The sequence below is a fragment of the Hypanus sabinus genome, chromosome 17 (assembly GCF_030144855.1).
Source record: "Hypanus sabinus isolate sHypSab1 chromosome 17, sHypSab1.hap1, whole genome shotgun sequence".
NCBI lineage: Eukaryota > Metazoa > Chordata > Chondrichthyes > Myliobatiformes > Dasyatidae > Hypanus > Hypanus sabinus.
The window spans coordinates 42,188,964-42,201,124 of NC_082722.1; the positions used below are offsets into that span (position 1 = coordinate 42,188,964).

The window sequence follows — 12,161 nt, forward strand, 5'->3', positions numbered from 1 at the left end:
TTTCTTCATCCCCTTCCCCACCTTCTAACTCTGACTCCTCATCTTTTTTTCTCCAGTCCAGATGATGGGTCTGTACTCTTTCCCATAGATGCTACCTGACCTGCTGAATTCCTCCAGCTTTTATGCTGTTAATTATTATAATTATTATAATGTTTATAATTATAATGTTAATTATTATAATTTAATTATCTACCACTGCTCTGACAATTCCGTCATCGTACCGCTGTAATTGCCCTTATTTAAGTTGAAAGCACTTATATGGACCTGGATAGCTCACCTTCAGACTATTATCTGGAACAATACCATGCTGTAGTCTCTACTTCTGAAGGGATCCTTAACCACAAAATCTCTATTCATCTTCCTCTTTACAACAGACCCAATCTAAAATAAAACTTTTCCCAGGTAGGTTATATAACATACTGCTCTAAGAAGCAATCACTGGCAAACTCCATAAGTTACTTTTCTACGATACCCTTGCCAGTTTGGCTTGTCAAATCAATTGTTGATTGAAATCTCTCATGCTAAATTGCTGATCAGAATCTTAATCCTATCTTAAATTGAACATTAATTAACGTACTCAAGATTTTTAGAAGTGACACTGGATCTTAGGAAGAATTAATAGTAATTTTGCAGCATGGATATGTAAATGTACATTTGTTTTTACTGATTGATTAGAGACCTGTAATAGGATTTCATTGAAAGTTTATTTGGTGGAATATCAGATTAATGTTCAGAAAATGTGAGCATTCAGGATAAAAATATAAAAGGTGATATGCATATCTTAATTCTGTGGTGGTGGTGGTGTGGGTGGTAGAAAGAATCTAAATTGAAACCAAAGAAATGTATATTGATTAAGAAAAAAATACTTTTGAAGCTTCATGTGCAATACTAGATGAGGGGAATTACTTAACAAGATAAATTGTCCATACTGGAATACAACATCAACCTAGCATTTACAAACCTTCAATTATTAGAACTAGTAGTTCAATATAGTCTTCCATTGGGCAATCTTTAATTTTTTTAAATCATTTTTGTGTTAATTGAAATTTAAAGAAATATTTTGGAATTGTTTAAGCATTTTGTTATAAAAATACAAAAAATAATATTTGAATTATTATATCCAATATATATCTTCTGCTATAAAACATTACTGGTGTTTTTGTCATTCTTTTATATCAGCTATTTCCATTATTAGTAATTGGATTTATAATGTAGTTGCTCATGGAGTTTATTGTTGCATGATTTCACTTACTAGCTCATAGTGGATTTCAAACTTCAATTTTTACTCAGAGAAGCCTGCACTCTTAGCTTGCTACTTTTCAATTCACTTTGTTTCATTATTTAACTAAATTTAAAACTGGAATTTCCAAACTAAAAATGTAGATCTAATGACATATATCTTACTTGTCCTCTGTCCAGGCTTCACTGGAATACATTTGTACTTCATTCTCCATGTACTAACTCTCAAAATCTAGTTCATCGATGTCAATTTTAAGCCTTGTTTTTAACATCAATTGTTTCATTTTGTCTTTAGTTCTCAGTGGACTGTGTTCCAGTGATTGTCCTCACAAAGTAACAGTAAGTAATGCTTCATTACTATATCTAAATAAAGCAATGTTTCACTCTTCTTGCAAATTCAAAAGCTTGAAACAGGATGAAAATACTTTTTGAAAAATGTTTGATCCATATCATTACTAAGTATTTTGCTTTGCAACATGTTGTGAAAGCTTCCCTTTTACAAGACACCATGAAATTACAAAGTTGAAGTTGGATTAGAAAATAACACAACTCAAGTTATTAAGTGTTGTTCTTTTGACCACAGCACTAGTGCTTTACATGTTAAATTGATACAAGTCATTTGAACAGTTATTGATTAAAGATAGTTAAAATGAACCCAATATAGAAATGGCCAATAATTACAAAAAAGGTAAAGTTATCTAATACGATAAGAATAGCCATGTAAAAATAATAAATTGAATAGATTAGATTGTTTTCCCAAATCTGAATTGTTTTTGCTCAAATAATCAAAGTTTTGTGCATTTGAACATGGAGGAAGAATCTAATATGTTGGTGTGCTTCTCACAATAATGTAATCAAAATAATATGAGATAGTTTCAAAAATGGTTCCATTTCTCATAGATGTTTTACCTAGTAAATGAGTGACTTTGTTTTCTTGGACTGAAATATGGCAAAAGCAATCTTTCTCTACTCTGTAGCAGATATGAATTCTTTGTATAATAATTAATTTACTCTTTGAGGGTTAGAATTACAAATACTGATAAAGGGTCTCAGCCTGAAACGTCAACTGTACTTCCTATAGATGCTGCCTGGCCTGCTGCATTCCACCAGCATTCTGTGTTGTGTTGCCATCCTTGTTCCCTGGGATTGCAAAGCTAGTCAGGCATCTTTAAGATTGTACTGTGATGAATATGACCATAACATTTTAGGTTAACCTTATCATCCTCAAAGACTTAAATGTTTTACAACACACAGTTGTGATTAATGACGGGAACATTTAAATCCTGCTTCGCAAGCTTACAGTATGTGAGGAAACTCAATACATTTCAAAGTCTCCAAGCCTGGACTAAGAGAAATACAGTATAGTTCTACATTAAAATTGAACCTCTATATATTATTTTATTTGCTGTCTGTATTTTCAAGATATCACAAACTAAAGTGATTCATTGTAGGTGTGATCATTTTAGTAGTTCACAAATTAAATGTAATTTAAGTTTCCAAACTTGCTGATAGGGTATTACAGGTTTTATGTAATCCACTCTATTTTACTTTACTCTAACTCATTTCAGTGCTTATGTGATATTTAATAAACTAGTTTTTACTTCGTCCCTGAGATATGGGACTGAAGGCTGACAAATCCCCAGGTCCAGATGGTCTGCATCCTAGGGTACTAAAGGAGGTGGCCCTGGAAATTGCAGATGCATTGGTAATCATTTTCCAATGTTCCTTAGATTCAGGATCAGTTCCTGAGGATTGGAGAATGGCTAATGTTATCCCACTTTTAAAGAAAGGAGGGAGGGAGGGAGAAAACAGAGAACTATCGACCTGTCAGCCTAACATCAGTAGTGGGGAAGATGCTAGAGTCCATTATTAAAGATGAAATAGTGGCATATCTAGATAGCAGTGATAGGATTGGGCCGAGCCAGCATGGATTTACCAAGGGTAAATCATGCTTGACTAATCTGTTGGAGTTTTTCGAGGATGTAACCAGGAAGTTAGACAAGGGAGATCCACTGGATGTAGTGTACTTCGATTTTCAGAAGGCATTTGATAAGGTCCCACATAGGAGATTGGTGGGTAAAATTAAAGCTCATGGCATTGGGGGGAAGACATTGACATGGATAGAAAACTGGTTGGCAGATAGAAAGCAAAGGGTAGTGGTGAATGGGTGTTTCTCGGAATGGCAGGTGGTGACTAGTGGGGTGCCACAGGGCTCGGTATTGGGACCACAGTTGTTTACGATTTACGTCAACGATTTAGATGATGGCATTGAGAATTACATCAGCAAGTTTGCTGATGATATTAAGCTGGGTGGCAGTGTGACATGTGATGAGGATGTTGAGAATTCAGGGTGACTTGGATAGGCTGGGTGAGTGGGCAGATACTTGGCAGATGACGTTTAATGTGAATAAGTGTGAGGTTATCCACTTTGAGAGTAAGAACAGGAAGGCAGATTATTATCTGAACGGTGTAAAGTTAGGTAAGGGAGAAATACAAATAGATCTAGGAGCCCTTGTTCATCAGTCACTGAAGGTGAATGAGCAAGTGCAGCAGGCAGTGAAGAAGGCTAATGGAATGTTGGCCTTTATTACAAAGGGAATTGAGTACAAGAGCAAGGAAATCCTCTTGCATTTGTACAGGGCCCTGGTGAGACCACACCTGGAGTATTGTGTACAGTTTTGGTTTCCAGGGTTAAGGAAGGACATCCTGGCTGTAGAGGAAGTGCAGCGTAGATTCACAAGGTTAATTCCTGGGATGTCCGGACTGTCTTACGCAGAGAGGTTAGAGAGACTAGGCTTGTACACGCTGGAATTAAGGAGATTGAGAGGGGATCTGATTGCAACATGTAAGATTATTAAGGGATTGGACAAGATAGAGACAGGAAATATGTTCCAGATGCTGGGAGAGTCCAGTACCAGAGGGCATGGTTTGAGAATAAGGGGTAGGTCATTTAGGACAGAGTTAAGGAAAAACTTCTTCTCCCAGAGAGTTGTGGGGCTCTGGAATGCACTGCCTTGGAAGGCAGTGGAGGCCAATTCTCTGGATACTTTCAAGAAGGAGCTAGATAGGTATCTTATGGATAGGGGAATCAAGGGATATGGGGACAAGGCAGGAACCGGATATTGATAGGAGATAATCAGCCATGATCTCAAAATGGCGGTGCAGGCTCAAAGGGCCGAATGGTCTACTTCTGCACCTATTGTCTATTGTCTATATTATTTTCCTTTACTCCAAGCTAATTTTCTTATATTCATGTTAATCACATTATAATCTACAATTGATTTCATCTGACAGCCTACACCTAGATGCATTTTAATGCATTGCATTAAAAGCTTCATTTCTCACTTTGCTATTATGGTTAAATTTTACAAACAAAAAGGACTTAAAGGTACAGGCAATTTCTTTATACCTGTTCTATTTTGACAGTTTGCAGTTTTTGCACCTATGCCACAGTTGTCTACATGTACTTGTAACTGTTTAGAAATTAACAGTAGCACTAATTGTTAACAGTTCCTTGTAAAGGGACTTGAGATTGCCACAGCCAGTCTATTCACTTCGATCAATGTTCTGTGTGTTTCAACATGTTTAAAACACAAGTCTAAAAGGTTTGCAAATGTGTCTGTTTAAATTTGATCCTAATGAATAACTAGTAAGATTACAGTTCTTTTGCAGTGAAGGAGCCAATGAATGCATTTGATGATTTGCTAGAAGTTGCTTACATTAACTCAGTAAATATAAATAATACTTGACAAGAAGTGTGGCAAGTTGTTTTAGAAATTCCCTTTTTGCTGTACGACTCTATGACAATAAATTTAAAGTAAAAAAAAACAAGAATGAGGAGAATTGTACTTCTGTACATAGTGTTCGTGTAGAGAAATATCAGTGCCAGCACTATAAGATATATGTCTCTATATGATCAATGAAGCAATGTTCTAAATTATCTACAATGATGAGAGTGTGGGTGTCAAAGATTCATCTTGACCTGTAATGTTCAGTATTCCACCAGAGAATATGAATGAACAGAGTTTGAAAATAGTGACAAAATAATGCAATTTGAGAGCAGCACAGTGAAAACCAATGTAAGTGTACAACAGCTTTCATATAGTTTTGTTGAATGAAGTAGCAATTGTTTCAGTAATGGATCTTAAAAGGGAACATACTGAAGCAAATTAACTGTAAGATTTAAACTCTTTCAAAAATATAAGACAAATAGGCAAATAACTGCAGTTCAGCTCCCCGACTCAAGCAATCTGCCTCCATTGTCTGACACCCAAATAACATATTATTATTATGCCAGAACCTAATACACAAACATCTTTCTTTCATTAATAACACTTAAAATCTCACCTTCTCAGAAAGTTAAAAGGAAGTAAGGATCTGGATGGTAGCAGTGCAGGATTAGTCATTAGTAATCCCAATAATTGAAAACATCATAGATGCTTATATGGAATTCAAAATATAAAATTGTGTGTGAAAGTGTTCATTTGCTTTACAAATGGTCCATGATATCTAGGAGCTTCCCTAAGTTAATCAAAATGGTAGATGCAGGCTAAGTAGTAATGACATTTTTCACATATGTGATAGCTTTTTCCAACCTCATTAATACTGGTATAGTTGTCTGCTGAACTCATATGGTAAGAACCTTATTTTTAAGCCTGGAAATTCACTTTCAGAAGATGTAATCAAAGCAAAAGATGGATGTGACGTCTGAAGTGACTGCATAAGTGTTTTGCCTATGTGCCTTGAAAATTATGGGAATGACCAGTCTTTGATTTTGTGTTGGACAGTCATCTTCTCCTCTCACAGTTCATTGGATCTTCATCTTTCACAATTAGCTCTTTATTGTGTTTGCCACATTGTACCAGCAAAGGTGGCCACGTCATCTTTGATTTGGGTTTTGTTCAGGTCATCCAGGAGTAATGAAGAGCTATTCTGGGTGTGATTCTGTAGGGTCAATGATAGACCTTTGTCTGTGACTTTGTACTTCCATTGGTCTTTACTGTTAAAGAAGGTGTATCATTGTAGTTAATCCCATGAGGATTTCTTCATTTTGAAATGTGATCTTAGTATGTTTTTTGACTGATAGTGGATCATATGTGATGAGCTTGCAAAGATGCAATTGGCAAAATAGTTAATGGAGGCTTCGCTGTCAGGGAAAGTGATATTTACTGGTATCAAAGCCAGTGCAACAAGAACTGACTAAGTGCTCCAGTAATAAAATAAATTGTCCTCCTTGGTTGTAAATCTAACACTTTGGTGCTGTGACTATTGATTAAGGAAGGAGCACTATACTCCATAGTGGAGTACATCATGGTCAAATTGGAGTCTGAGAGGATATTTTTGATTGTCTTGTAGTACTTGTTCTTGGGTTTTCAAAAGTGAGAAAACTCCCAGGAATGACAGGTGCTGCAATCCCCACAAGAGCCTGATCCCTCTTCTCTTTTCTTTGCGTCTTTAATGAGTATTGCTTGAAGATAAAGATGTAATGCAGCTACTTCATGGAGAGTACATTTTCCATCACTGCCCCCTGTGGAAGTTGATGTCTGGCTTCTAAGCAGCAGTTTTATGATGGAGATAAAATACTGTTATTTTGATTTGGACAGATCCGGGCATAATTTTCAACAAAGGAAGTGCTTCTGCAATTCTCATTTTTATTCAGTGGAGCACTTTCTTGTGCATTATCCATGACCATGCAATTTATCCCATGTCAGCAAGGTGTATGAATTTGGTGAAGCTGTGTCAAGAATGTCATTCACATAAATAATGAGGAGGGGATGGGGCTGAAAATGATTCTTTTGGGAATCCACGTGGGCATAGTTGATGTACCTTCAAGGTAAATGTGAAATTAGCAGAAAAGAACTCCTTTTCTCCAGCTGTAAGCATTTTGTTTCCTCATTTTCAAGTCTGTTTTGTCTTTTGCCTTATTTATTCCTTGTGCTCATTTCAACATCCAAAAATGATTTGAACTCCTATCCTTAATGCTATTTTTACTGAACAATTGCTTTATTTTCATATATAAGCAGAATTAAGTTATTCAGCCTAACAAATCTTCGCTAGCATTCAATCATGTCTGAGTATTTCTCTTTAATCCCATTTTCGCACTTTCTTCCTGCAACCCTTAACCCCCTTATCAATCAGGAAGTTACCAATCTTTGCTTAAATGCACGCACTAACTTGGCCTCTGCAGTTCTCTGTGACAAACCCCACCAACTTATCACCCACAGACTGAAAAAATTACTCTTCAGCTCAGTTCTAAGCAGATATCTTTTTATTCTGAGGTTGTGCCCTCAGATCCTAGGCTCTCCTACTAAGGGAAATATACTCTCCTCATCCACTCTGTTCAGGCCTTTCAGTATATTCTGATATATCATGAAATGGGATTTTTGTATGCTTCCTGCCAGCCTATTTTAGTAGCAAACACGAGGAAATCTGCAGATGCTGGAAATTCAAACAACAACACACAAAATGCTGGTAGAACACAGCAGGCTAGGCAGCACCTATAGGGAGAAGCACTGTAGAAGGATCTCGGCCCGAAACGTCGTCAGCGCTTCTCCCTATAGATGCTCCCTAGCCTGCTGTGTTCTACCAGCATTTTGTGTGTGTTGTTGTTAGGCTATTTTAGTACTTTGTTTATTGATGTATATTAAGCTTTTATGGTTTACTTACTTGCCTTGAACCCACTTCACAATTTTGAAGATTAAATTGCATTATCTGCTGTAAACGCTGCTACCTTTGTCAGACAGTATATTCTAACTTACCACAAGGAACTAAAAAAGAAATACAAACTTTAGATCATAAAGGGGCTTGACAAAATGTTAAAATGTTTTCGCTAGTGGGAAAATCATGAACAAGAGGTCGTAACTACCAAGTAAGGGGCTAGTCAATCAAAACTGAGATTCATGGTCATTTTTCTAAGTATAGTGAATCTCTGAAATGTTCAGCCACCAAGAGTGATGGGGGCCTGATAATTTAACATATTTAAGGAGGACATAGTAATTATTTGAATGAAAAATTAAGGGTTCAGGGGAATGGACATTGAAATGAATTAGGCCAGCATAGAGCAGCATGATTATGTTGAATGCTGGGACTGGCTTTAGGGTCTGATGGCCTGCCCCTGTTCTCTCGTGTTCTGTGTAAATGGTTGATATCTTTTTTGAGCAAGTGTAAACATTTGACTTAATCTGGATAAGTTGACCTCTTTTTGCTCTGTATTCATTTAGCATTTAGTTTCATGCTCACAGAAGTGTTGCACTAGAAAGTATTGTACATTATGAAAAATCATGTTTTCAGTTCTTGAAAATCTTTTAAATAACAGTACTAAATTAGGATTAGCATGCAATCTGTAAAGTCTTTGAACATTTTTATTCTATTCCATCTCTCCTTGTAGATTAACATTTACATCAACTGGCAAAGACCAAAGGCCATGTGGAGGGTTTGAATGCCTCTATGTTAGCATTTAAATTTGTCAACCATATGTACATTTAGCTCAGCCAGTTCTTGGCCTCTCGTCATGCAGTACTTTTCAGTTGTTAAAATGTGGTGTTCTGATCATCATGAATCCTTCTGCATGTACCTTATGTTAGTGGTGTGGCTGCTCATGCATCAAAATGAAAGGACAGCCTGTAACTGTTTCCCTTCATGAGGAGAGAAATTACACTCGGTGATCTGTATGTTTCACAGAAGGAAAAAGAGAACAGTAAAGAAGTATGTACTGGTATATTAATGTACTAGAATCTTTGTCTTTTGATATAAGACAGGAAAGCTCAGCAGAGCCAGTTCTTTTCATTTATTGAGTGAGATTATTCCTGGTTGAGAATGCATCTAGAAACCTTCATGTTTCTAGAAAGTGAGGCCACCAGTTTAAAAATTCCAAAGATTATTTCAATAATGTCAGCATAGATTTGTAAAGGAAATTAAGTCAGATCAATTCATAAATGTTTTAAAGTCATTGAAATGTTGAAAAGCACCGCAAGCTTAATGTTTAGGCAGTATGCTTTGAATGAAATTACCTAAAAGCAGTTTCGCTCTTTTTGATATGTTGCATTACAGAAATCGACTTTATTTATTTTCCAAACCCTTTAACATACTTAATTTATTTCTAGTTGTTGTGAAACAGTTGGCTCTTTAATGACAATTATTGCCACTTCATTTTTGGTCTCTTTTAGATATTTTTGGTGGTTGGAAAGGGAATAGCATATGCTAGATTTCATGGAAATCAAAGTTACAAGTCACAGTAAATAACAGATGAAAGCAAGAAGTTAAGAGATGATATAATCGCACTAAGTCAACAAAACAACAGCAAAGTTTATTTATTCCACACAAAACAGAGAAAATTCAAAATATTTTCTTAATGCTTATAAATTAGGAATCATGTAGCGGGAAAGACATTTTGAGTCTAAGAAATAACAGACAGATTCCTAAACTCACTCACTATAGGAAACATCCTCCCCATATCCACTCTATTCAGGCCTTTCAATATTCAGTAGGTTTCAAAAAGATCTCTCCCCCCACCCCCATTCTTCTAAACCCCCAACGAGTACAGGTCCTGACCCATCAAATGCTCATTATATATTAACACTTTAGTTCCCATATTGTTCTTGTGTATCTCCTCTGGACGCTCTCCAATGCCAATCCTTTCTTAGAAAAAGGGCCCAAAGCTGCTCACAATGTTCTAAGTGCAGTATGAGCAATGCTTTATAAAGCCTCAGTATTACATCCTCGCTCTTGTATTCTAGTCTACTTGAAATCCCAAGGCTCTTTGCAGCTCTGATTTTTGAATTTTCTCCCCATTTAGAGAATTGTGCATTTATTCCTTGACCTAAGTGCATGACCGTACACTTCCCTACACTATATTCCATCTGCCACTTCTTTGCCCATTCTCCCAGTCTGTCTGAGTCCTCTGCAGGCTACCTGCCCCTCCACCTGTCTTCATATCATCAGCAAACTTGGCTACAGAGCCATCAATTCTGTCATCCAAATTACTGATGTATAATGTGAAAAGAAGCAGCCGCAACACTGATCCCTGCAGAACACTACTATTCACCGGCAGCCAAACTGAAAAGGCCCCCTTTATTCTCACTCTTTGCCTCCTGCCAGCCAGTCAGACTTCTATGTATCACAACAAGAGATAATCTGCACTTGCTGGAAATCTGAGCGACACGCATAAAATGCTAGAGGAACTCAGCAAGCCAGACAGCATCCATGAAAAAAGGTACAGTCAGTGTTTTGATCCAAAACCTTTCACTGTCTTTCCTGTGATACCATGGGCTCTTATCTTATTAAGCAGCCTCACGTACAGCACCTTGTCAAAGGCTTTCTGAAAATCCAAGTAAACAATATCCACTGACTCTCCTTTGCCTGTCCTGCCTGTTATTTCTTCAATGAATTTCAACAGATTTGTCAGTTAAGATTACCCTTTAAGGCAATTATGCTGACTTTGGCTTATTGTATCATGTGCCTCCAAGTAACCCGAAAATTCTTCCATAATAATGGACTCAAACATCTTCACATTTACTGAAGTCAGGCTAACATGCCTATAATTTCCTTTCTTCTGCCTCCCTCCATTCTTAAAGAGTGCAGTGCAGTCCTCTAGACTTATCTTCCTTCAGACCTTTCAGTTTCCCAAGCACCACCTCCATAGTAATAGTAATTACATTCATTTCTGCTCCCTGATGCAAATTTCTGACATACTGCTAGTGTCATCCACAATGAACACTGAAACAGAATACTTACTAACTTCATCTGCCATTTTTTGTCCCCCATTACTACTTCTCCAGTGTCATTTTCCAGCAGTCCAATATCCACCCCCGCCTCTCTTTTACTCTTTATATATCTGAAAAAAGTTTCATTATTTTTTTTTGTTATTGGTTAGCTTGTCTTCATATTTCATCTTCCCTCTTCTTAAGGCTTTTTTAATTGCCTTCTGTTGGTTTTTAAAAGCTTCGCATTTCTCTAACTTCCCACTAATGTTTGCTATATTATATGCCATCTTTTGTTTTTATGCTGTTTGGCTTCCCTTCTCAGCCATGGTTGCCTCATCCTCCCTTTAGAATACGTCTTCACTTTGGGAGGTATCTGTCCTGCACCTTCTGAATTGCCTCCTGAAACTCCAGCCTTTGCTGTTCTGCTGTCATCCCTAACAATGTCCCCTTCCAATCAACTTTGGCTAGCTGCTCTTCATGCCCTTGTAATTCCCTTTACTCCACTGTAATACTGATACATCTGACTTCACCTTCTCCCTCAAACTACAGGGGCAATTCTATTATTTTATCATCACTGTTTCCTAAGGATTCCTTTACCAAAAGCTCCCTAATCAAATCTAGTCCAATACACAATCCCCAATCCAGAATTGCCTTTCTCCTATTGGGCTCCACTACAAGCTGTTCTAAAGAGCTATTTCGTAGGCATTCCCTCTCTTGGGATCCAGCACCAGTCTGATTTTCCCAATCAACCTGCATATTGAAATCCCCCACAAGTATTGTATCTTTGCCTTTCTTGCATGCCTTTTCTATCTCAAATTTTAATTGGTGCCCCACATACTGACTCCCATCAGTTTTTTCACCCTTGAGGTTATTTAACTCAACCTGCAAGGATTCTACATCTTCTGATGCTCATGCTGTACTTACCAGTCTCTAACTGCTACAAGATCATCTACCTTATTCTGTATGCTGCATGTATTCAAATATAACAACTTCAGTCAAACATTCATCATCCTTTTTAATTTTACCCACATGGTACACCTCAACTCATCCCACTAACTACAATTTTGCCCTTTCATTTGTCTGTCCTTCCATACAATCACACTACGCACTGCATCAACTTGTATACCTACTGCCTCATCCCCAGCCCTATCATTTCAGTTCCCATCCACCTGCCAAAGGTAATGTATACCCTCCCCAACAGCTCTAGCAAGCTCACCTGCA

The 12,161-nt window shown here is 37.2% G+C and overlaps 1 protein-coding gene across 2 annotated transcripts in view; it reads left to right on the top strand.

The window, feature by feature from the left end:
- The window catches only part of itfg1 (integrin alpha FG-GAP repeat containing 1), a 246,169-nt gene that overhangs the window by 173,948 nt on the left and 60,060 nt on the right, over positions 1 to 12,161 (top strand). For both annotated transcript variants that reach the window (XM_059992924.1, XM_059992925.1), the window contains exon 13: positions 1,535 to 1,578. In XM_059992924.1, coding sequence (XP_059848907.1) covers positions 1,535 to 1,578 — 44 coding nt within the window. The remainder of the gene's footprint in view (positions 1 to 1,534; positions 1,579 to 12,161) is intronic.